The 26,945-nt window shown below is 47.0% G+C and overlaps 1 protein-coding gene across 5 annotated transcripts in view; it reads left to right on the top strand.

The window, feature by feature from the left end:
• The window catches only part of LOC144093634 (protein turtle homolog B-like), a 573,432-nt gene that overhangs the window by 484,849 nt on the left and 61,638 nt on the right, over positions 1-26,945 (top strand). For all 5 annotated transcript variants that reach the window (XM_077627216.1, XM_077627212.1, XM_077627215.1 and 2 more), the window contains exons 3-4: positions 21,567-21,677; positions 23,627-23,833. In XM_077627216.1, coding sequence (XP_077483342.1) covers positions 21,567-21,677; positions 23,627-23,833 — 318 coding nt within the window. The remainder of the gene's footprint in view (positions 1-21,566; positions 21,678-23,626; positions 23,834-26,945) is intronic.

Below are 26,945 nucleotides of genomic sequence, written 5' to 3'. Positions count from 1 at the left end.
TTCTCGGCGGCCGATTATTCTCGTCGGGCTCGAAACGAGCCTGCGGGATAAGCAACCGCATCGCGCCGCGAGCCCGCAGTGGTGTGTAAACTCGAGTTCACTCTGCCCCTGGGGACCAACTCCGCTAGGCCGATAAAAGTGCACGGGAGCATGGCGATGAGATCGAGATACACGGCGCAGGTGCCGCAATGGTGCGCCGGGGGCGGAATTCTTTAAACTTGCAAGAAGAAGCGAGATACCACGAACGCGCCTGGGGTGGGGGGGGGGGGGGGGGGGCAATTAGTTATTTCCGGAAAACTTTTTGCTTCGCGGGAAACGCTCCCGTTCTGAAAACTCTCTACTAATCGCCGCCGTTCTCAGGCGGTAGCGTTAGCGGAGTTGTCTGGTTGGATCGCGCTTCGAAGTCCGCTGCTGCTTCTAACATGCTACACTTCGTGCTGTCAAAGCAGGTGTGTGCAGTAAACGCAACTTCTCGAAAACGCCTCTAACTCATCTTCACGTGGGATGCAAGATTATGTTGGGAACATCACGCGAAGGGTAAAGTGGGAACTGACTGCGACGATAACTCTTTTAAACTTTTGTTCTTTTAAGAGAACTCTTTTATGCTCGTGCTAAATGTTGTTAAAACAACGCTCCGCTGTGTCGGTGTGTAGCACGTTATTTTTCGGTCGTTATGACGAGTGAAGACAAAACGTAAGATGGGTTCAGAGAACTTATAGTGGGTTAACATTTTTTTTTCCTTTCTTTTGCGTATTCTTATTTTTTTCCTGAATTTGCTTCTAATTTGTTTTTGAATAATGGAGATTCCCTCTCAACACACACTCTGGAAGCTAAACGCGCATTGAGAATGACACGTAAAGCTTTTTCACCCATGAAGCCTTTCACAACTGCGTTATTCATTATGTCCTCACACACGCGCATACTTCGCGAAAGAAATTTTTGCTGCGAAACTTGATTCTTGGGTGGAATTAAGGTACCGAAAACATTCTTGGTGAACATTAGTCTGCCATGCATATCTCTACGCCTATGTTCAATACTAAACACGTGGAGCAACTAGACGTCGTTAATTTCCCCGTGCGTGTGTCTGACAAGGTTAAGTAAGCATGGTAGGTAAGTTTTCACGCAAGTAAATCTGCAAATAAAGTCGTCGGTTTGTTGCTTCTCTTTCCAAGTTTAAAACAGAACTTGCATGCAACAAATCTGAAGCGCAAACAGCAAAAAGAGCAATAAGTTATTAGCTGTAACCGTCGGCTTGCAATAATTTTAAAGTATACGCTTGCAGAAAGGAGACATAGAAAAAAACTTGTGCTTTAGAAATAAAAGTTTAAAGTCGATCTAACAAGTGCTGTCGCATTTTGCTCTGCTTCTTTCCGTCTTCTCTCCAACGCTGTCGGTGCATGAAACTTGGCCATTTTCAATTACCCCCTTTTTCCAGTTATTTCTCTGTTATACGGTCCATGTCGCATTTCGCCACCAACCAGTGTGAGCCAGGACGCGTCTAAGGCGCCTTGGCAGCGAAAAACGGCGGCCCCCGGTTCTTTCGAGGAGGATCATTCACGTGTATATTCTCGGAGCATTAGGCTGATACGCTCGCACTACACTTTAAGAACCTCGGTGGCGCCCTAGAGGCACCGGCGACGAGAAAAGACAAAAAAAAAGAGCGCGTCTGGTCCGCTTTTAGATATTTAGAGCTGATCGCGTAGGCTCATTCGCCGTCCGACTCGCTAACTCTCGGGATATGTCACGCTGCGCACGCTGATGCAGCAGGTTTTTGCCCCAAAAGTGCAAGCGCAGAAAATGACGACGTCCCCCCTGGCAGCTCTGTCGACACAGCTCCTTGCTCCAGTATGTCCCGTCGTCCAAAAAGATCTGGCGGCGCGTTTCGCAACGTTCCGCTCGGTTCATTTTAAACGCCTCTCAGGTTGCGCAAGACCCTTGATGCATCACTCGCCGGGAAAATAAAATCTTCGCCATAGAGCACCAATGGCAGCCAAGAACGCGCGGATGTAGTATTAATGAAAATTGTTCCGTATAAAACAAAAAATAAAAACGTGAAATGCTAGACGGGGAGCCCGACATATTTAATAAGTACGCACTTACTCTCCATGCGGCAGCTGCCGTGAATGTGCATTCTTGCCCTAATCTCTCCAAGAAAATTTTCAACCTGCATTGTTATTCAAATTTTCAACCTTTTGATGCTGCCGATTAAGGCATGCTTAATGCCGTGATATGGCACCTCGGTAAAGCGGCTGAATAATAACCGACCAAGCAGGCGCGTCATTTATCGCGGAAACTGCCGTTAGATCACAGAATTAAAGGTTAAAGTTGCAGGCAGCACGTGCTGGCACACTTTTCAAAGCACGTGATCGTGGTTGCTGCCTGGTTTAGTCTCAAATTAAACTTAATCCCCAGCCCCCATTCGTACTCCTCTGGATATCTTCTCTCTCTTTTTGTTCCGCTCCTCCCAACCCACCAATACGGTAATATAAGAAAGGGCTCTCAGGAAGATATAAAGTATAATAAACGTAGGTATTCTGGTACCCTTTGACCCCAGTTAGTGCTTAAATTCAAGGTCGGCCTGCTTTACTCTGGTCATCCTAATCTACACTGCTATGCTTCGGTTTGTACTCTTTTGAGAGACTCTAGCGGTGCGCACCTAACTGGGCTACTCTGTTTATCCCTATTTGGTATACTAAATCTAAAGCAAAAAAATACTGTACAGCCACTTGCTCTGATACCAGCAGCTCTCATTCTTGCTCAGAGCATCCCGGTCTTCTATCGGCTGTTTCTACTGTCAAGGCTGTCAAAATTGCGACACCATTTCCTGATAACAACTCTTGGCAAGATATTTTACTCCGAATCAACGAGAACCTGCTTAGTTTTTATTTCTGTGGGTAGTTACGTCAGAAGAATAAAACTCCTCGCTACACCCAAATACTGTTTCATCGAATGAATATTACTCAAACGCACCCACAATAGACGAGCGCACAGACGTACTGCCGGCCAGCCGTCGCTGTGGCTCAGTGGTTAAGGTGCTCGGCTCCCGACCCGAAAGACGCGGGTTCGATCCTCGCCACGCGGTCGTATTTTGATGGAGGGGAAATAGTACAAGCCTCTGTACTGTGCGATGTCAGTGCACGAAAAAGAACCCCTGGTGGTCCAGATTATCTGGAGCCCTTCACTACGGCGTCCCTCATAGCCTGAGTTGCTTCGGGACGCTAAACCCATTAACCGTACTGCTGCCCACTGGCTCGTTCTCTGACTCACATTCACTCGCTCTCTTTCATTTCCTCGTCCACATTCGTTCACTCACTTATTAACGCCCCCTTCACCCCCACCCCCTAACACACGGGCAGCTTCTGCTTGCGTGGTTCCGAACATTAAAAAGCATATGCCCTAATACATCTGACTTTTTACCGTTCATTCGATTAGCTTTTTAAAGAGCTTGGCGTCGAGTAAAAAAATAAAAGGAATAAAATTATTAGCCCTTTATCGGGCTCGTAATTAAGGCTCCAAATACATCCTGATAAAGGGCTTGTCAAAAACAACGAGGCGCAGACAGCCTGTGAGTTTCGTAAGATCCGACCGATGACTCTTTAATTGTCCGGCCTGATCCTCGGTTGCGTCACACATAGAGCGCCTGCCTTAAGTGGGCCGATACAGTTTCTCCTCTTCGCTCAAGGCACCTTGTAAGAGGAGATGCCCGAGAGTAGTTTATCGGCTTGACCAAGCGCGTCCTGTATGGAGGCCACAAAAAAAAAAACGCAAGAGAAGCCCGAGACGATGACGTAATCAGTGATGGCTGCAACGAAAATTCCGAGCGGCATTCAGAGCAAATAGGCACCCTGAACATCGGGGGCGAAAATGAGCTTGTGGAGAGAAAGCGGAAGTGTTATGAGCGCGCATAGAATGCGTTAACGGCCGGGCTGGTTTATGACAAGAATGAAAATAAATGACATTACGCTATTATTTTTGATTGATGATAATTAGTGTTTAGATTAGTGAAGAACACGGCTAGGTTTAACACTGTGTCACGGTATAGCAAATTAACTGCGAGCATTCTTGCTAGGAGAATTTGACAAGTACGGTTAGCCTAAACACAGCTTTGTGGGAGCTTTCTTTCGGTGCGTGTTACTGTCCGCTGAGGCCTCTGTTAGAACAAAAAGGTGCTTTGCCTCCTTAGTAAATATTATGACTGCAAATTAACACGCAAAAAAAAGGTGGTGGTGGTAGTGGTTTTATTAAAAATAATAGTAAAAAGGAAGGAAAAGATTTTTGCTAGCCCCGGCATCTGCCATCGATACTGGAGCACCTGAGCTGGGGCAGCGGAAATAAAGGATAGCAGGCAGAATGGAGAAATGAAATGAAAGAGGTGAGGGGACAGGAAGAGAGGATAGGGGGAGAAGTAATATGTACAAACTATTTACACAATAAGAAATGTGTCCAGGTTGTGCGCGTGATTAGTTAATTTTAGAGGAATTAAATCACACACGCGCGCAGCACTGTGTCGGTTACAACTGGAGGGGGCGTCCAGTTAATAATCGTTCAAGGTAGAACTCGCGGAGCGTTCGGTCACTGCGTGTAACTACCTGACGGAGAACAGACGGGACGTCAAGCCCGTGTGTTCGAGGAATGCACAGAGGCTCACCAAAGTTCGCTTACGAGTGCGCGCACTGCCCTGCGGCCACAATAGCAAAGAAAAATGGGCAAAAACTAATCACAATTCGAGTGCCGTACGGGTCCCTCGTTCACATATGAAACGAAAAAATGATTCGCCCATATTTATACGTGTGATGATCCCCACGGGTATGGTTCAGGCGTGTGCGCACGTGAAGTGCGTGCGGGTTTGAATGGAACTGGAATGGCTGTTGGAGTAGGCGCGATGATAATGCTTTCTCGGTGGCAATTATTGCGGCTGAGTTCCTGGCGGTAGTGCGTTTTGTGTTGTTTTTTCTCGCCAGACGAGTTTTCATTGAACTTTTGGCTTACCAAATGTTAATGGAACAGCACTCATGGCACTCACGAGACTTGGCCGGAGCGCACTGTGCGAAGTAAAGGCCACGCTGTGATCTCTTCGCGCTTTTTGTACCCGTTTTGTCGTCAGCGAATTGAGGGGCGACAGACCCACTGCTGGGTTTTCCGTTCTTTGTACTTGCGACTTGCTCAGAATTTTCCACGCAGCATAACATGTGCTCTAGTTGGCCCAGGACACTTGAAGCGTGTGCAGATTCAATTCGGCAATCTTGCGCTGCAGTCTTCGAATTTCCTGATCTAGCCGAGCAGGTGTCATGCCTTGTCAGTACAACCATTGCTTCACGACTTCTTGTCTGCTGCAAAGACGTTTTTGTAAACGTGCTGCTATTGTTATCAGTGCCTTTCAGCTGTCTTGCGGAGATTTGGAAAACTGAGGCCTCTTTCAAATGCGATTTGTTTTGCATCTTTACGGCGTATCATCTCGTTCTGTAATTGGAAGATTGTAGATAAATGCCGCTTCCTTGGGTTCCTTGAAAAGAATGCGTTGCTGGTTCCTTTTTTTTCTTTTTTGCTCTGGGCAGGAAGGCTTTTTGAAGCTTGTCCACTGTAAACTCCTTTCAGACAAATGTATATTTCTGCTCTTTGCCGTAACCAGCTTTGCACGTGCACAGTGTCCGAAGTCGCTATCGAGCGCTACACTAAACGAAATTCGTGAGCGGATGTGTAGTATCGCTTATTGTGTGCACTTGTGTTTAGGTTCACGTGTTCGCGCGTCCAGATCCAGTCGCTATACTTGCCTTACTTTTCACCATCTACAATAGGCTATGGCAACTGTTCGGTTGGACAGAAATGTAACCGTTAGGTGTCTCGCTGTTTATTTTTTCTAAGAAGTTGCCAAGAGTCCCCATCCTCTTATCTGCATGCTAATGATGCGACGGTTATTATGCACAAAATTCATTACACGAGCTATGCAAGTCATTCATTAGGTGAAACATTTAGCCGCCATAGTCCATTATTCTGACCCCCTTTTATATATCAAACAAGCCGAAGACATCGGCCGAACAGCCAGCCCCGTCCAGCCTTAGCTTTTTTTTGTTCTCAGCAGCAACCCCCACGAGACAAAATGCGCTCCGCTGACCGAAGGGCCTTCGGCGGCCGCCGGGCTGCCACCGACGCTAAGTATATGGAAAAATAAAAGAATGGCGCATATAGGGAGGAGCCAGTCAGCGAAGCCGCATCATCGAGTGGCACCAGGGCGGCGCTGCCGACGCAGTCGCTTTTGAGTGACTCTCCGAGGCCGAGAGTGTGTGCAGCTTGGCTGCCCTTTATTGTCGCGTCCTTCTTTTACTGCCGGCCACTACTGGGCGCTCGCTGGACGAGCAAGGCGCCTGGTCGAGCATATAGGGCTCCGGAGCTTATTATTTAGCGCCGCTACACGTGTCCTTTTACTGCCAATAAAAGCAGTTAGAAGGCAAGAGGCCACTTTATAGGCTCCTCGCGAAGGCCCGCCGGGGCTGCGCTGTGCGCTCTTGTTCCGGCCTGTCTGCCCGTGCCTCTTTCGTGCCATTAAGGCCATGTGTAACGACCACTTTAGGGCGCCCCCTGCCTACTTGCTCGTTCATCTGGTCGCAGGCCGGTCGCATTGCTTGTTTCTTCGCTTCTCCCAGTGCGGGCGAGTGAAAGAGAAAAAGCTATGGAGAGAAAGATTATCGGTTGCGGATCTACGTATGTGATCTAGTATGGTGAGGCTTCGCTGTACAATAGTCACAAGAAGGACTGATCACTGTGCATTCCCGTGAGAGATGAAGTGATAAGAGCAGTATTCGATCCATGCTCGTTATAAAAACACGTTAGCTGAGTATCTCTCTTCTGATGCCCCACTGAGGAATAGACTTGTGTATGATAATGATGCCGTGGTGCCTTGAAACGGGAGATAAAAGCATTGTCTGTTTCAAGAAGTAATGCAAGGAATGTGGGTATTGACAATAATTTTGCACACTGTTGAAATAAAGCGTTCAGTTAAATTTAATATGCGAGTTGTGCTTCAAACTGGCGTTAACACCCTGTGTTTGAGGGGTGGCGGTAAGAGTGCATGTCGCAGTCGCAGCACTTACCTCACATAGACATCAGAAACATTTCTTTGTGTACTCTTTCTAGATGTTAATTAAGCCATCACGTGCTGTTATTGTTTTGTTTGTTTCCTGAGCTGTCAGCACCCTGTTGAAAAATGTGTACAGGTTTGAATAGGAGACAAATAGGATTATGGCACATTTCATTTCAACATTATATGATGAAGCTTCTTCCAAAGCGATTCAACCTTTTAGTGCCTGCTTGGTGGAGGGCTCCGCATAACTACCATTACCCGTGGTTAATTACCGTGCACTTACATCACACAGTGCATGCAAGTCGTGGGTTCGAACCCGCCCACTGCGGTAGCACTTCGATGGAGGAAAAATGTGAAAATTCCGTGTACTATGCATTGTTAGTGCCCGTTAAGAAGCCCAAGTGGCCGAAATTATCCGAAGCCCTCCACTACGGCGTCCGTCATAGACTGAGCCGCTTTGGGACGTCCATCCTATAAAGCCAAACCAAATGTGCCATAATCCTATTTGCTGACCCGTTCAAACCTATATACATATTTCAGTAGGGCAGCGCTAGTGCAATATTTACAGGTCATGGGTACGAATACAAAAAAAAAAGAGAATCGAAATGTCTATCCTCGGCTGCTATATTAGTGCAATGTGAGAAATTGGTTGCAGACAATAGATAGTCCTTCGATTGAAGCATGAACACCCTCTTATTTCCACAAAAACAATTTTATGCGCTAAAATGTTCTTTGAACCCTCACGATACCGGTCTGCGTCTATAAAATTCAGCGGAAAGACTCACAACTAGCGACACCTCAGCAAAACGAACGCAAATGGATACAACTCCAGCTTACATAGATGTGTTTCTTGCGCAACGCGATGTCACAGAGAGAGAAAATAAGCGTTAACTACTAATGTTTAAATATTATATCACTTTGCGTGGCGCGGGCTCATCAGCCCATAAGCTAAATCTGTGTTGCCTCTGTTACGCACTCAGTAAGCAAAGTGAACTTTATTCGGTCGCGTCACATCGTTAATTCCATGCGAGCAATGTCCTTGATGAGAACGTCCATCTCAAAAAAGGCTGTTCGAGACCTAGATTATATAAACGCCATTGGTAACACATGTAACTTTCTCTGTTTCATAGGGGCCACCGCATACTTATCTTATTTGAAATGCTAATATTGTAAGCTAAAACTGAATTATTATATTAATTCATACAAAATATCTGGAGAACATTTCCAAAGCAATAGCTTTCACATTGGTTCATACCTCACGTTGACACACTTTGGCTAACTCATCTGCCGCTTGCCCAATTTGCAAGCAGAAATTATAACAATTTTCTTAGTCTATGTTATTAACCATCGGTTTTCTTAAACCACTCATGAGGCCTACCGATATAACCCCACACGATAGCATTGCATATCTTTTCATAGCAATTAATTGGCGTTTTTATTCGTTTTTAAAACATGGTCATCACACGATCATCACGGTAACCGCTCGGTCACTGGCTTGGAGTTCTGCAGCTGTCGTCGCATTAACGTAACTGTATGCGCAGAAGTCGTGAACTAGGTCTACTTATGTTTATTCAGCAAGATTTCCGTGTTTTTGTGGCGATCCAGCTCCGTGGCTATGCATTCCGCAGCTGAGCAAAGGTCGCGGGTTCGACTGCGAGTCACAGAGGCCATTTTCGGCCGAGACGAAATTTAACAAAAACAAAAGCCGTAGGGTGCGTAGTAGTTCCTGAGCGAGTAAAAAAAAAATCCCCAAAGGCGTCTCCTCCTAGGAGCCTCATATATCAGACGCAGCTGTGGCGCTTAAAATTCGAATAATTGTTTAAAAGCTGCTAGCCTTAGTTGTGTATTTCTTCATACTCGTGTGTACTTGCTTTTTAAAGCTACCGGATCAAAGTCTCATCGGGGAACAAAGCTGGCGGCGTCCGGTGGGCGTCTGATCGGTTGTAAAATTCGCTGATTGGTCGGCGGGTTGTTTGGCGTCATGAGATCACGTAATTGAGTAACGTTGGTTTCTGGGCTAGTTGTATATGCATGTTACACTTCAAGGAATAAGTGTATCGCCTGTATCGTCGTCATATCTCGTCTCGGTGTTTTTTTTACCGCCTTATTTCTCGAAGTGTGAGATCACGTTATATAGCCCATTTATAATATTCACGGACAGTTGGCAGGTCATTTTGGGAACAGCGCTAACACAGGACGGAGCGAGAACACAACACAGGCGCTGGGTTGTGTTCTCGCTCCGTCCTGTGTTAGCAGCGCCTGTGTTGTGTTCTCGCTCCGTCCTGTGTTAGCGCTGTTCCCAAAATGATCGTAAACCAACAAGCCCAACTCTCCACTCTTCTCAGTTGGCAGGTGCGTGGGTTACATGACATGGCCGAGCGTATTGGCTGTCTCGACGTCAGTTGGCAGGTGCGCATGAATGTGTACAGACGAGTCTAGACAGTTCCGCTTATCTGGTTAGAATAGAGCCACAGCCCCGTGTGTATACCGTAGGGAAAATCACCGCATGCGGAGAGGGCGACTATGGAAGTATGTCGCTGAAGATGGAGTATCAGCTGAAGATGGAGTAACGGCTGCACAGGCTCAGCGTAAGCGGCGAGCAGCAGTGGCGGAGGAGGTGAAGCAGGCTGGCGGACTTCTAACTTCAACGCTCTCACATTCTTGCACTTAATGTCATTAAGTGTCCTCTAAGTTTTTCTCTCCCCTTTCTGGTATCATTTACTCCGTCTTCTACGTCCCGAAAATTCAAGCAGAATCAGGCTCTCATGTACTAGCAAGAAGCCCTGCTTTGTCTTTTCATCTTTCTCTCTCTCTCTCTCTCTCTCTCTTTCTGTCCGTCTGTATCCTTTGGCTACGTTTCCCCACACTCTAAGTGCTGTCGACGTTGTCTGGTTATGCCAGCATCTCACTTCGTATAAAATGTCTTCTGGTTACGGTAACATGTAGCGGGCATTCAAGCGCCCATTTTCTGCCTCTTAGCTTTTTTTTTTATTCCATCGAAGTGAGCGCGTTCTCCGCCCGCCGTGGTATTGGTTTTTTCACCCACCGAAGCCTATAGATAATACTGCGGTGACGTGAATGAGGATGAATGGCGCTTTTCTTGGCGGCAAAAGCAAAATCAAGCCGCGTACATATTCCACTCCCCGGCTGGCTTTTAGTAAGGAACGGGAGGTAACTAGGTCAGACGGAATTTAATTACACAGCAAGGCAGTGAAGTGAATCTCTACGCAGTGCCGTCGATGCAAAACAGGGCGCCGCGCGGAGCGTCAAGGAAGGATGGAACGAAGGAAGGAAAGCAGAGACTTCCCCTTTGTTGAAGATACCGCATGCGCGCGCGATGCCGTCGAGAGGCTCTAAGTTGGCGGGATTTTGATAGAAAAGGAAAAAACCTGGCGGTGTCGGATAAAAACACGACCCTCTTAGTATCTCTCGTCAGAGGCGCGCCGCTTTTAAACAAGCAAGCGTCCGCCCGGCTGCTGGCGTGCTTTTGAAGCTCCTCGAGCGAGAGCCCTTCTCCTATCGCGCCCTCGTCTTTGGTTCCCGGTTGTTCATGCGTGCACGGCCCGCCGGAAAAGAGTGGGTAAAAAAAAAGAAAAGGGAGTGGGATGCGGGGTGAGAGTGAGGAGACGGCCTTAGAGAGTAAAGCCCTCGGTTCTCTCGTCTGACTCCGGGAACGGCCGCCCGAGCTTTCTTCCTGAGCTTCCTGCAGAAGCTCTCGCTTTTGTTCTTCCCTGCTCACCGCGGAGAACGGCAACGCCAGCAGAGCAGCGGCGCTAGCGGCAGCAGCAGTGGTGTAGGCTTGACGCCGTATAGGGCAGAGCAGGAGACGAAGGAGGGCGGACGCCGTTCGACGCCGATAACGCCCGCATTGCGCCTCGCGCCCGTGCTCGCGCTTAATCGTTAGCCCGCCGTCGCACGTCCCTCACGCCGGAATGCGCATGCGCCCGGAGATAACGCGCTTGGCGCCGCGCGACTAAACACGTCGAACGATGCGTCCTAGTCGTCGACGTTTGCTGAGCGCCAAATGCTTCTCTTCGCTCGCCTGAGGAGGAGAGGCGAGGGAAACGGGCTTGGGCCGATGCACAGCTCCAGGGGAGCTCGTCGCTGTCGGAGGGGCTTTTACGCCTCTTTGCTGTCGTTGCCTCTGCTCCCCACGCCCTTACACACACAGTACGCACACTTACGCTCTCCGTTTAGGTCTCTATTTCCTCTCTCTTGACGAGTCGGAAGCAGCCGCCGTGCGCGCCTGTGTCGTCATCGGCTTCGCTACTGCTTTTCTCTTCGTCAGCGTAAGCCACACGCGCGACTCTACTGCGGGTCCGCGTTTGTACGCCTCGCTCGTATTGTCGATGCGTGTCTCTGCGTCAGAAAAGAAAAAAGAGCGAGGCGTAACACAAACACTGCCTTCCACGTGTCGACGTCGGAAGAAAGGAAAAGGAACCAAGAAGAGGGGAAAGGAATCTGTTTTTGCCGGCGTGCATTCTGTTTTTGACGCGCATTTGTAGTCGTTCGTCTCTGCTCGTTTTAGTTCTTTACTCCTTGCGCTCTAGCGTGGCTGGCGTATGTCTGGGATGTACGGGGAGGTATTTGCTTGTCAGCGACACGTGCACCGAACACGACGTTCGCTGACGTTCGCTAAAAGGCAGCTTGACTCACTGGCACGCAAAGAGAAATGAAATAGAAACGAAAAAGTAACCGTGCCTTGTGCGTTCCTTTCTCTTCTTTTCCTCTAGAGTGTAAGCGCTTGTGTGTGTGCCGCAGACTGACTGAGCGCTGCCGTCTTTTCGTATAAGCGCCTCAGCTGACGGCCCACGGCCCGGGTGCCTCCTTTCCATCCGGCCCACTTGTCACGGATTTGCTCCTGTTGTCAACACGCCATGGCGGGAAGTGCGCAATCCGATTGGTATTGCGCACTCACTCCTGAATCCCGCCGACAGATTTCTCTTGTTCGAGTTGTGCGCCCACAAACTCTCCCTGAGATTTCCGCGTCGTCTATCGCGTTTGCGCAACAATTGTTGTTCTTTGGAAAAAGATAGAAAGTTGTCTGGGTGACCTAACACAATCCTAGAAAAAAGAAATAAATGGAGGGAACACTTAAACTCCACCTTAAGAGTATGACGCGATAGTGTAATGGGTTAATTCCTATATATGAAGAAGGTTATTCTCATAGATCACTGGGGGGATCCTCATACTCCTCCCGGCACAGTGGTGCAGCGGTTAAGCGACGCGCCACTACCCTGCGATGGCAGGAGCTCCAAGCGGTGGGCCTTGTGCGGCGCAGGTTGTTTTGACCGAGCTACCAATCGTTAATTTAGCTGCCACCTACCATGGCGGGCAGGTTGGGGAGGCGGCGCAAGGTCGCGTGACCTAGGAGACCGACCTGCCTCCTAGCTTGCTTTCTGGGCACCACCTAGCTGCCAGTGTCATGCTCGTGATTTTTCGAACACAACGGTGACACCTACAACGCCGACACCGGATTTTCTGGACAGCCGGGCATTTAATTCTCGCGCGTTAAAATCGGGACCTTATTTGCGATTTCATACAATAATCACTCTGGCAATTTGTTCGTAGGGCGACTGCCATTACGTCGGCCCTAATTGCCGAAGGCCATACTTTAACTTCGCTTCTAAGGCTTGCCTCTTTCTTTATTTTCTTTCTTGTTTCACTGTATCCAGCCAATAAAGTTCTGCGCCCTCTCTCTCTTTGTAGCTATTATTTTGTTTGTGATAAGCTCGATAGTTTTACCGTTGTCACGCAGGCGCAATGAACAACAGAAAGAAAGAATGTTCGGGGTCTTTTTTTGTGCGTGTGCCGTTCACTCGTCCTCGTTTGCACAATACTCCGAGATGACGACGCGAAGAATGCCCGTCAAAGTCGACGGCTTCCCTTAGCAGCATTGCTCATTCGACAAAGCCGCGCAGCAACTGAGGGCAACGCTGGCAGACCAGCTGCCGTGTCCGGGACAGGCCCTGAACGCACGCAAGAGGAGAAGCGCAGTTCAATATCGCTGTCAAGCAGTCCAGCAACACCGGTCCAGGTGCCGCAGGAACGACACCCTCCTCCCCAGCACTTCTCTCACCCTCTCGCCGCATCCACGCATGCAGAAATAACCGCGGCTTCCATCCGCGAAGCGGCCACCGCGCTCTCCCATAATCCCGGGAGGAGGCACTTCACCACAGATCGAGCCCTCATACAGGTTTAATGGCATATAGAAACCCCCTGCCACCGCAGCCTCCTCCTTCTTGCAGAGCGAGCGGCTAGGAATCGATGCCCGCCGTCATAAACTCGACGTGAAGGGTGGTAGAGGGGTTCTGCGGAGCCGAGTGCCCATTGTGTCCTGGCAGACGCGAGCGCACGGCCGTCTGATCGAATCTGCAATCTTTGAAAGGAGGAGCGCGGCCGAGGCCAGATCTGAGATGACCGTTGCTAGGGTCAGGTTTCGGCCACTATGCGTTTCGGCTTCTGTCGTCCGTGATATTCGAAAGGAGAATGCGTCTCTGCGCGATTCAGTTCTCGGTCTGTCCAAAACCCTTGTATTCCTGCCTCCATTTCTTCTACCGTCTGCATTATTGAAGCACATACCGCAGAACTTTAAACGCGCTCCAAGAGCTTGGCGTGAGGCAAGATGGTAGGACATTGTTGTGGACGGGCTTGAGGATGACAATTTTGTCATCTCGCAACGCACACTCTAAACACGAGTACACCTGTATGGGAATAGAAAGCGAATAAGCTGTCCTCCAGCGCACTCCCTTTTTTTAAAAAATAGAGTGCGCTACAGCACTGCTTGCTTTCTTTTTACTACGTTCTGTTTAGAGTGTATGAATTTTACCACAGCACAATGTAGCACCAGGTCAATTTTGGACTGTCCGGTCTAATATATGATTTATAGAGAAATTAAGCGCCAGATTTAATATCTTGGGCGCGGATAGCTTATAGTAGAGACGTTTCAAGCAATTTTTTCGGTTTTATAACTTCCGCATCTCAAAAAAATTATCAGATATATTGGGTACGAAGGGAACACGTGGTCCACTCATTGATTGAGCGCCACAAATGGAGATAAAAAATTCGACATGAATTCTGCTTTTCTACGGCATGAAACTTCCCCACGCCATTTCTAGCACAGATTATTTCGATTAACTAACACAGGGACATACAAAAAGCGCTGTCATCTTTTCATAACTATCCTAATCCTCTTGCAAAGTTCATCTCACATCAGTTTTCCACTCGTTCTTCTCTAGTCCAGAATAATAAAAAAAAGCATATTATGCCACTTCTGTCTTCGACATCGGCGTCAGAATAAGCGAACACGAAGAGGAAAAAAGTTACAGGCATGGCACCTTCCTAACCCTTTATGCGGCAAGCACGACGCGCAGCCCTGTCGCAGAGTGCGCCTCGGAGGCATGTGGTGGCCTTCCAAATCTCGCCCCCATCCCGCAGGGAGGGAGCTCCTCCGGCGCAGATCCCCCGCTGATGCCGGTCACGGGTCCGAAGCCGCGTGACGCGCCCCCAATGTAACCGCTGGCGCAACAAACCGTGTCTGCCGGGGCACCTGCGGCAAGTGTTGCGGCCTCTCGGCCCAAATTGGGGGCGACGCGCCACGTCATATCCCATCCCACCAAGACGTGGTGGTGGCGGCTACTGGAGCAGTGAAGGCCGAGGGAGTTGTAGGAGGAGAAAGAGGAGTGGAAAAGGAAAGGGGGGGGGGGGAGAGAGAGAGAAACACGCGCTGCCTGGGCGTGCTGCGCTCCTGGCGTCGCGTGACTGGTGGACTCTCGGCGGCTGGACCTTGTCTGCCTGCCTCTTTCGGCCGTGCTGCCTGTAGCCTCCATTCCACTTGAGAGGTGCCGCGTAATAATATAGCGCACCGCCACCACTGTTACTCACGTCCCGTGCACATCACAACCCCTCTCGCTCTCTCTGTCTTTCATTCTGGAAAAAAAAATGAAATAAAAAATGTATTGAAACAGTCCGAGATTGGATCGATTTTCGATTTCGAAAGCAGGAGAGTCCGGCGATCTTCATCTATTCCGACGCTTATGCTGTTTTTGCTTGCGACTCAATCTGTGCACGGTCAAATCTTTCATCTTTTATTCGCTGTACTCATTTTATTTTTGCTTTGTTTTTATGAACGAATGTGCGTGTACGCTTACTTATTTGTGAGTTCCTGCAGGCAGCGTGCATTTCTAACGCGTGTTTTGTCGTTCCGCGTTTCGGTCCCGTCTCTTACCCGCTTCGGTAGCGTTCGTTTATATTTCCCGATTTCTGGCTCCTTTCTTTCCTCTTATTTTTTCTGTGCCTCCAGCGGCTGAGACGCCACGATGGGTCTAGCAATAGCAGAAGCGGCAGAGCGCCGAATAGCCGCAGCACCAGCGGCGTTGCCAAGAGCAGAAGCAGGAGCATCATCCGGCCAAGTACACAAAAAGCGCTTCGATCCACTCGCCTCCCCCAAATCTCTGCCTGATGAGTTTCAATTGGACATCGACCTCTCTTCGATCGCTTGCCCTTTCTGCCTTCCTTTTTTTTTTCCTTCTTTCCTTACTCTCGGGTTTATGGCTCCTCGTCGTCCTCCGTATTATTTCATTATTATCGTATATCTGTATTTGCTTACGACCTTTCCGTTCTTATATTCCCCACTCCTGGCCCCGGGGCATTCCGCAGACGCCGTTTTTCAAGTCGTTTGCAGAAACGAGGCTCTAGGCAGAAATCGCTGCTCTTTTCATTTGCTTGATGCGCGAGTGGCTGGATCGGCTATTCGCTCCTGCTTATTTACTGCTGCTTCTTCGGGGCGACGCGCCTCCGTCGCTTGGAAAACGAAATCCGCGATCGGGCTTCGCATTCCGTTCTTCCCCTTTGCCGCGTCTCTCTCTCTTTCCTCTTAAGTTTATATGGCTTCTCGTCTCGAATTTGGGCAGGCATTTGAAGGGAGATTTCATTGTTAGCACGCCCTTCGAGCTGCCGGATTTAAATGCTAGGGAATTAATTACGGCAGCGCGCAATTAACTTGCCTGCGCAGCGAACTTCCAACAGTTCTTTTTTTTTAATTTTTGTCACCTACTTTTGTTTTGGGCTTCCTCTGTTTGAAGCCGCGTTTTCCCGTTTATTTCTACATGGCCCCATCTATTTACTTTCTTTTCACAGAAGTGTTCAGTGAAATTAACGCGAATGGTTGTCATTGAGAATACTTGCATAAAACTAGTAAATGTCACTGATTGAGCCAAAGTGCTCGTTTCCCACTACGCTCATCGGGACTCCTTAATCCTATTCATCACGTATTAAAGCAGGAATAAGTACTTGCTTTGACATCTTTGCATAATTTACTTCCCAGTGAGAGCGCGCTGTCACAGGCCGTGTTATAATTCAGGTTACTTTTGTTTTCACCAGCTTTTGTATTTCTCGTTGTCACTTGCGGCGCTGCAGATCGCTATTACTTCTTCTGTCTTTCACATCTCATTGTTTATTCATTAAATACGGGCTTTATTTTCAATTAAAAGACAATTCGGGCGAATTGTCGGTTCATTTTTTATGCAAAAGTAAAAGAGACGAAATTGTGTCTCGTCTGCTTTCGGTAATTTTCTCTTATTTACCCAAGAATTTCCTTTGTGTTAGACCATCTGACTTTTCGAAAGAATTACATAGCATGTTTACACATGCTGTTCGTATATGCATTGACGTTCCGTACGTTTTGCTCACTCTGAGCAGTCATCAATCTTGCTTCACTGGCAAGCTTTCTCCTTTCTCACTCAACATATTCTATTTTCTTTTCTTAGCTTTTTTTCGCTAATGAATTTTTTCCAGCACTTTATATTATTAATATAACTTTTCTGCGTATTTATTCTTCTTATATTCGATTTCTTTTCCCGAAACTTTTTCGGCCCCTTTTAGAAAAATACGCAATATGAAAACGAGCTTCTTTAACTTTGCAAGAGCTGCTGTTATGCATACAGCGTCTTAGTTTCTGCACTCAAGGATTTCGTTTCCTGTCAAGCATGTTGCAATCCAAGGCTGCGTCTCCTCATCTATTGACGCCAAATCAGCCTCTCGGGAAAACCAGATGCGTGATGCTTTGTAAAGCGTGCTCTACCGCTACATTAGTTATTTAAGGGCAAAGCCAACTTTAGAATAAACAAAGTTTTTGCAGTCATGCGCGCTCCTTGGGTCTCTTATGGATAAATTGTAGGAGTGTGCAAACACCCTAAGGTTGAAAATATCGAATCGTATATACTTTATTTTCCCACTGAACGAATGAAATGTTGCATCTTCAAAATTGTTCAAAACGGATCGAATCTCTTCTTGAATTTTCGAATAGTTTTCGAATAAATGGCACAGAGTTGAAATAAGGCAAGCCGTGGTTTTATTTGATGACTGTTCCAAAAAACTGGTAGGATTTCAACGTACTTGAACCGAGTGCACGTGCGAAGGCCTGTGTTTAGACTGGTTGGCTCATGGTTTTGCTTTGGTGGGTCGTCGGCACGTCTGGTGACGATACTAGACTCAGGTTAAGCTCTGATCGAGGTTAAGCTGATCTAATCTGTTCGCGTCACCGAAAAATGTTGATGAAGACGATGATGCACAATGCACAGCGCGAGAATGCGCTGCAGTTTAACGCGTGGCGTGTTCGGCTGTGGTCCTCGCGGTGATATTTTTCCATGCAATAAAGAAAAAAATGCGGTGAGAGCCCAATGCTCTTGCCCAGCGGCCGGCGGAGCTGGTCAGTTCGCGCTGCTGCGGGTTCGACTCCCAGTCGTGGGCATTTATTCGGCTTCATGTTAACTTAACATACGGTGGCTTTTTCAGTGCAAAGGCACAAGAAAGATTGAGACAAGGTTCATGATCGGTGTTGGTGAGCGTATTAGCGCTTTCGCACTAAAACAGGATTCTTCACTCCGACGCCGCACAGCATGTTGCCGCGATCGGTATGCGTGGGATGAATGGTTAATCGCCGAGACGCGATCAATTCGTGCGGCCGTGCTCATAATGCTCATAAGTGGGCTCCGAGATTGAGCGACACCACAGTGCCACAGCGCCACCACAGCGCCAGGTTTCGCAAAACCTGTCTTGGTACCTGGTGTCGGAGACAATGGCTCACTCTTAGCTCTAGCCCTTCTCGCCTATTGAGAAGTAAAACTAGTTTATTCGATGCCGTCATCAGTAGCAAAAGGTGATTTTCCTGCTTGTATGACATGACGGTCATTGAGTTAATACTCAATTCGTCTGCATACCGGGTAGTAACGATCAGTGTCATGTCTTTTGACAGCTATTATTATAACTTTGTAACGGATAGCTATATACCGCTGCGCCGCCACTGGCGCTTCACGGCTGTGCACGATTCTTCGTTACGTACAAGTTATCACACAAGGCTCAAATATCCGTCAAAAAATTCTATTCGTATTCAGTTCGCGTTTATCTACGCTATTCGTATTGGGTTTGGGAGTGAAGCTGCACTATTCGTTTTCTATTCAGTTTCGAAAAGAAAGCACTGCGGTTAAGGCCGGGCATATTGAACAGGGGTATAAGTAATCATTGACTATATTGGAACACACACATTATCTTCTTGTAAATTTTGTGTAAAACCGTACGAAAGCCACGTACTATATCGAACCTCAAAACCGCCGGTCGTTAGATATCCCGAACGGTGCACTGCGCTCCTGCAAGTTGTGCTTCTCCATACGGCACTCGCGATCTCTTTTCATGAGCGGAGACATGTCAGCTGCACTGTCTTGGGCATCTGGTGGCAGCACAGGCGCAGTGAAACCGTGTCACGAGGTTAACGCGGGGTGTGCTTGAGAGCGGTCATCTCGCTTTCATTCTCATTTTAAAAAATAAACCACGCCAGCGTTATGCGGTGAAGCCAAGCTAAATACCTAAAGCCCAGTGGCAGCCTTCGTCTGTCGTACTTCGCTGCCGGAGGTATTGCAGACACCAATTGTACCTTTATTTTAATGACAATATTCTATTAGAATTTATAGTATAGTATTAAAAACATTACATATGATATGATATACGGTGGGTAGTTCCGAAGCACCATCCCCCATGACTTCGATGCAAAGCAGGTTAGGCCTAGCAACACTTAGCGAGAGGCGCTGGCAGCCCGTGGGTGGGCACACGCCGCTACAGAAAGCCCATAACTAGCGTGGGTGCAATGTATTCTTGCTTATAGGTTACAGATAAGATTATTTTTTGTCACCCCTTGTCGCTTTGAGACGTTAAACCATATGTACCGTTCTATTCCATTTCTATATATATATATATCAAATTATCGGTATATCGAACTTATGCGCGATGCCCTGGGAGTTCGATATAGCCGGGTTCTACCTCACTGGCACACCGCGAGTAAATTGATGCGTTAGCAACCCCTAAATAACATTGGTTCATGTTGTTTTGTAAAGCGTGCTCTACCACTGCATGAGTTATTTACAGGCGAAGCCAACTTCAAAAGAAAACAATAAAATTTATTAACCTTACCCTTTTGTCTCTTGGATCAGGGTGCTTCCGTAAGACAAATCAGTGGCTTATGACAACCCACGAAGCTGCCCGCCGTAACCTGATTTAAAGTTGGAACTTGGTCCTTGTAACGATCTGATAATCTGCTTGCAATATCATTGAGGTCAAGTGGAAAGCAAGGTTTCGTCCCGTCTAAGGAAAACGCTTTATTATGTCGGTCAGTATGGAGCTGTTCGTGGCATTCAGTTTTTCCACGTCTTCCCTGCGCAGCAAGACAAACGTGTGCCTGGAATTATAGCACAATGGAATGTTTAAGTAACCACAATCTGATGCTTGACTTTTCAATGACAGGATGGAGTATGTTATCAGTTCATTTTTGTCGTAGAGTTGCAACGTGCTATCCTCATTATTTGAAACCGGTAGGATTTCTCTACTCAGAACAAATGCAGAAACAGTAGCGCAATTTCTTTCCCTCCGAAGCTCACGTAAACGTAGTTGATGGAGCTTGTGTACCCTGAACAAGAAGTCTCTGAAAATAAATCCGTTATTAGATTGTCGATTAGCATCTCTGAGTCGAATGTTCCTCCTGGGAATTTAGTTTACAATTGCGTGATCACCGTACATTGTCCCAAGAGGCCGGAAGGCGGGATTATAGATGCGTTGCCATCTGAAAATTTCTTTCTGACGCCGCCACAACGGGCGTTATTATTTAAGCCGGCGCTTACAGAAAAATCACTCACGTCGGAAAACAAAATAACCATCTTCTCTTCGGTTCTAATAACTCACTAGGGACACCATAAAATCAACCCGGGAATAATAATTTTTTTTTGCGTAACCTTTCTTTACCAAGCGTCTATGAAGCGCCTCCGCAAATTAGTTTTTTTTTTTTTTTTACTGATACGGCAGTTAAAAAATGCTGCACCTTGACTTCATGGGTACCTTTCCAAATGCGATTAAATCGTGCCGCAAGTAAAGGAAGACGTCTGATAAGACAAAGCCAGCTTGCATATACACACAGTTTTAACAAATAGTTGCAGACATCTACCGACGGATTTAAGCCAATACCGGTGGGTTCCTGCAGAAGCCTAATAGAACGCGAAAGAAATGAACTTTTTAAAGGTAAAATTCGCCTTGCTGTGTAACGTTGAAAAGTTAGTTTTGTTTACAAAACAGGAGCTGCTATTTCTAATATGAATGCATCACACTTGTAAAGATCTATCTAGGTGTTTTGAGTAAACAGCTTCGGATATGAGTATTGAAATGGGAGTAATTTTTTGTCTGATACGTTTAGATTGTCCCACTTTTAAAAGCGCTTCTTATTTTATTTCATTCGCTAGAACAAATAAACAAGCAGCATATACAACTTAAAGTTGTCTTTTCTTAGTCTATTCATGACCAAGTAAACAAAAAACCTAAAAATTTTACTTAACATGAATGCGAACTAAAGTTTTCTTCTGTGCTTCCAGGCCCCCCTTTTTTATATTCAAGCCTTTGAATTTTACATCTCTCACTCTATATTTACATGCATGTGAAATTAAAACAAACATCCCTTCAAAGGTCCTTAGTTTGAAGGGCTCATCGGTTAAGATGAAGCTCTGTCAGCCAGCGGGCAGAATAAGTCTGGCATCAAACACTGTTCGCCTGCTTTCATCACTCCCAAGCTCTGTTTCCAGGGCGCAACCGCGCGCAGCTGTGCCGACAGTTCTCCGTATTGCGCCCCCCAAGGCCGCGTCGTTTTTTCATTATCTTTCCCCGTCCTCATTTGCCGTTTCGCTAACCGTTTACAGCCCTCGGCGTCCCGTCGCTGCTCTCATTTCCTTCGCCACCCGAGCTGAGCGGGTATCTTGGAGTGCAGCTCCTCGAGGTGGCAAACAGAGTTTTCAGAATGCTTAATTGCGTCCGCCGCCGCCGCCTCCGGGCTAGCGGCGGAGCCTTTGTTTCCGGCTTCGCACGGGGACTGGCTTGCGGTGCTCCAAGCGGAGGAGGAGGAGGCTGCCAACGCCGCCGCAAAGATAATGAGAGAGCGCTTTGCGCTTGTCTCTCGCAGTTCCTCCCGGAGATCCTGTTATCTTGGACGAAGACGGAAAGCAGCTGCAGGGACTCGTGGGGCCTTACAACGAGGGAGACCCACTCACGCTGACGTGCCAAGTGGAAGTTGGTAAGGGTCGTCGCCCCCGCAAAACTACGCGGCGTTGTCCTAACTGGAGCAAAGTTTTGGTGGAAGACCGCGGTACTTTGCCGACGCTGCTGAGAAGGAGCGTTGGGCAATGCCGCTCCGCGTTATATTGCGGGGCTGTAATTGTAAGCTTGAGCAATCTCCTTGCAGCACTCAGTTTTCAAGCTTTATATGAGCACTCGTTTCACACCATTGTATATATGTGGATAGTTTTGGGCTGCTTGACAATGTCCGCATACAAAAAGTTCTTAATGTTTATGGTGTGCTGTCTGAGGAACTGCAATGGCACTATACCGCTTGATGTGTCCCTATACTAGACTGACTGCTTGCTCTTTAATGTTGTTTGTCTTGCAGAGAAGCGCTCTTTAGCAATCGATTCTAGCTTTTCATAGCACGCAGCTTCGCTCCATATATCATCTGTTGAGCAGGCACGATGTTTTTTTTTTTCCTTTTTTTAGCCACAAGTAAGCTCAGTTCGTTCCCAGGTTTACGCCAAAAATAATGAGCTATGTATTTTTAGTGCTCCAACTTTCGTACAGTTTTTTTTTTGTCTCTGCACTTTATTGTTAAAAGTGGTCGAAATTCACTCGGAAGTAAGAAGTGTACAGCTAATTCGCAATCCCAGTCTCCTCTTCTTGGAAACGCATCCTTTTAGTAGTCATTTACTTTCCTCCTTGTGTCACACGCGTTGAACTTACGTATTACCAAGCGAAGACCCCGTTAGCCGAAATCCCAAAGCAGATAAGTTATGTCCAAAAAGGTGAAATTAAAACTATGACCCACTATAGCAAGCATGAGAATCGTGAACTGAGCTTTCCTGCGAAAGGTCTAATATTTTAGGAATCTTCTTTTACTCAAAAAGCTTGAGCATAGAACGTTTACGTTACTTATGCGACCGCGGCACCGTCTCTCTGAGAAAGCCAGCACTTCTAATTCTGTGTAGGATTGTAGCAATGCTCTTGACACGCTTTTTACATTACTGCCTCATTCTTGACCAGAGACGATTCTCAGCAATGACATAACTTGAACCTTTTATTGAATAATTCTCACAAGTTAACATGATCGTTGCCAACACAGCTCATCACTAAAAGCTTCATTATTCAGCTTAATGTACTGTCGACAATCCAGATTTTTCATCGCGCACCTAATTGACGATCATTAAGTCAAATATGCTTTTTAAATGAGCTATTGCAATTGCCTTACTTTCAAATTTTCTTCTCGCTAAATAAATATAGGCAATGCATAGCGCCGCAGTACGAGGTGCCGCCTACGCTTCGACCCAGCGATGCTCTTAGAGGCCTAAATGGGAACAATATAAATAAGTGCCATTAGAGAAACACAAACAAAACGGTGCTGAAGAGTCTCCTGCAGCACATCTCGCAATTCATGCTGCTTATGTACGGCTACACTTCTCGCACTCATTCCACTACCGTATATAAAAAAAAAAACACTAGCAAAACGGACAGAATTTATTCCTCCAAATACCTGCAATTACACAAGCCTTCTTTTCAGCATAGCTTGAACGATCCGCAGCTCCGTTTGTTGCCTGAAAGTACTTATGGCAGTGAGGTATTTTTTTCCGACATTTTGTGTAGAATCTCCAAAAATATACTGCAAAATATATGAACATCGTGGAGATATTTTAGACGACGACCTGGGTAGTCACCGCTCTAGATAAATTTGCAGTAAATCCTAAAAAAACGTTAAAGAGGATTAGAAAAAGCAAATGTTAGCACGTGTTTGCCAAAAACAAAAGGTAGAACTCTAATTGCTCAAACCGCGCGTCGAGTTGCTGTGCGAGCAACTGTCCAGACAAACATCCGCCCCTAAAAAGAAAAAAAAAGCACTTAAGTTTAGAAAACCGGGAAAAGAAATGAAAACGCGAAGCGCGAGGTTTTTTGTGAAACGTGTTGTCTGTGTGCTACGCGCAGGCAAGCCCCGCCCGGCCGTTACCTGGTGGAAAGACTACGCCCAGCTCGACGAGTCGTACTTCTTCTCACCGGACGGCTCGTTGGTCAAGAACAAGCTTGAAGTGGCCGCTATCACGCGCAACGACCTCCTGGCCACTTTCACCTGCCAGGCGGCCAACAACAACATCACCATACCGGCCTCGGTCTCCATCACGCTCGACCTCAACCGTAAGCAGCGCCCAAGCGGCGAACACCGCAACCCAAGCGAGCAACGCCCCACCTTCTCCCCCTCCCCCATTTCTTGCAGCGTCGTCCGTCATGGTTTACGCGTGGTCCATAAGGCGTTTTGTCTGCCAGCCGAAAGCACACTGCCTCCGCTGTGGAGCTGCTAACCCCACTCGTGAGGCCATCCAAGCTTACGCGTCCATAAACAGGATAAATGGCGACGACTTGGCGCTTTTAAGTGGAGATCTCAATTGAATTGTGATATAGGGCGAGCTCAATTGCGCCCACTAAGTTTAGGTGGGAGGAAAGAAAGGGTTTGTTTAGAAACAGGCGCAGAAATCTCACAGCTAAAATGTTGACGGCAAATGGAAAGGACTTATTCGAAGGAAGAAACAAGAGGATAACAAGTATTACAGCGTGAAGTAAATAGTGCAGGTCTAGTGAGGAATGTGCGAAATGCAGAGAGCAGTGAGGACGATGGCAAGCCGTTCTAACGTCAAACACTAGCGGCGAAGGTTTGGTGGTAAGCGGTGAAGAAAGAGAGGCTATTAAATTTAAAACTTTTTTCAACATTTGCTCTCATCATGCTGCTCTTTTTTTTTTGGCGTGGGGGGGGGGGGGGGGCAATAGTTCAAGAACGTTTCTCAACACACCGACTAGGTACACACTTTCCACATTTCCTGAGGCACACCGGGCGGCGGGGTTTTTTCAGGACCTCTTCGAAATCAGGATACCGGATAAACCCCAGCACGTGCCGGCGATGGTTTCATGGTTTTCAAGGCTGCTCTGAGGAAAACAGGGACAGAAGGGAAAGAGAAATCCTGGCGGCGCTTCAAAAGGCGGGGAAAAAAGCGGATCCAACTGAGTGTCTGAGTGCTTTTTCATGGCCAGAGATAATTCTCCCTTTTACTCAGTAAAAAGCGATGAAAACCACAAGGAAAGTGTTCACGACTGTGCGAAGTGCCCGACAAAATAAAAGGCATGCGGGCTACTTTCTACCGCCCGTAAGCTTTCGAGCTAAGTTTTCTCAAGCGGCACTAAAATGCGTGGGATGAAAGGAAGTGGAAGACAAAAACAAAAAGCACGTCACGCGAGGCTTGTGTTTACTAAACTGAAATCTTTGGGCGTGCTGTTTTCTCCCTTCCACAGAATCCTCGAGGACGTCTGAAAAAGGGACCTTCCCCTATTGCAGCACCTGCATGCGTTGGTGAAGTTTCGGTGGGCTCAGCGAGTGACTTCATGCTTTTTTTTAATTGTTTATTTGGTCTAGTAGGCTAGCTTCTCCTTACTGCTAACGCTTATAATCAACGATAGTCTTGCTTTGTGACGGGCCGAAACGCGCAAAAATCTAGCAGCAGAGTTTTTCCATCCTAAAAGCATTGTTACTGACCATGGAAACGGAATTACTTGTTTTTTTTCTGCACGGTCATCTACATACATTCATGGCTTACCATTTTGGCCTAATTCCAGGTTTTAGTTTTCGCATATCGTTATTGGTTTATAGTAATCGCGGGCCCATAATTTTTTGCCTTTATCAAGGCGAGTTAGCGTAGTTTAAGGCATGTTTTGTGCTGATGCCTACCGTCTACAGAAGCGGCCGCTAGGGCATTTGCGTCAGCAGCCTCGGCAGCTTCTTGACTGTTTAAGCTCAAGACCCAACCTAAGAGCTACAACAATACAGAAAAGAGGCAGAAGTTTCAAAGGTGCCTGCCAGGTTGCTGAGATCTTTCGTCCGCCAGCAACCCTGTGTCCAAAAACAAGCCTGGATGCCTTTGCTTGTTTTCCAGGTTGTGTCTTAATACGGGCTACGATTAATAATTACCTCAATTTTTTTCGATCGAATTCAACTAAGTGATTTAGGAAGATCTAAGCGTGACTAGCAAGAGATGGCAAACTAAAGAAAAATAGATAATTGACAAGTGAACAAGACGGCAAACGACGTGCGATAAATCGAAATTGCGCTCAACCTGCTAATGAGGCTTGCCCTCATTACACCCGTCATTAGCCACACGAAAGCAAATGCGCCGAAGTCATTTGTGCAGGTAATCACAGGAGCAGCAAAATCTACCTCGCTTCCTGTTGAAGAATAGGGCTGAAAAAAACGCTTTCGCATTACCATTCGTTTCGCGGCGTCTTTTTGACTTATTCCGCGGCCCCGGATCCAACTCCGTTTGTAGGAGGAAAATGAGCGTTTGCAGTCTCGCTTTAATGAGCTGTGCAGAAGGAAAGCGGAAGAGAGAAAGACGTAAGCGAAGGAAACGCTCAGGCGAGCTTCAAGTCATCCGTACAAGATCATTTTATACGAGCGTACAAGACCCATTTGCGCCGGTTTCTCCTATTTTTTTTTTTAATGACAAACTATTTGTCACGTCCGTACCTGTTCTTCCTTCTCCCGTTATGTGAAGTTCTCAAACATGGCTTGTGTCCGTCTTCTCGAATAGTGGTCCTACAGCTGGGTAAGAAGCTGGTAACTAGTTTAGTTTTAACTAGGCGTTTCCGTCCACTATGTAGTCACTGTGAAAACTTGTGGTTTTTACATGCGTTACAAGCGTACTAACTGCAGGATATATATACAGGGTGCTTTACCTAAGACTTTGCACAATTTTTAAAAATAGGCTTTCTATAGTTAAAAGAGCACTTCTTTCGGCATAGCATGGTCAGCGGTGCGGTATATCAGAATGCAGTTATGACCTGCTAATTAGCAGGCTGGCTAAGTAATATTGAATAGATAACATTTTATCTATTAATATTAGCCTCCTTCATTACTGAGAGGCTTGTAACCCACTGGAAGTAATATTATTACCAGTTTTTAGTATTTTGAAAAAGCGGTTACCCTCGGGGCTGTGGCCCAAGAAATTTTGACTATTTCGACACGTTACGTGCACTGGAAAGGTTACTTTGCCTGCCAGCTTATCAAAATCGCATGTATTTTGGTGCGATGTAGCCAAGATTTGTCGGGCCACAGAGCCGAGGGTAACCGGGTTTTCTAAATTACAAACACTGATATGAACATTACTTACGGTGGGCTACGCCTCTCAAAAATTAAGTAGCCTAACAGGAAAAGTTGAAACGATAACTTTTCAGTAATAGTTAACCAGTGTGCTAGTTACCAGGT

The sequence above is a fragment of the Amblyomma americanum genome, chromosome 6 (genome assembly GCF_052857255.1).
Source record: "Amblyomma americanum isolate KBUSLIRL-KWMA chromosome 6, ASM5285725v1, whole genome shotgun sequence".
In the NCBI taxonomy this organism is placed as follows: Eukaryota; Metazoa; Arthropoda; class Arachnida; order Ixodida; family Ixodidae; genus Amblyomma; species Amblyomma americanum.
The sequence above is the reverse complement of the archived record's forward strand: the minus strand, read 5'-3'. Positions and strand labels throughout refer to the sequence as shown.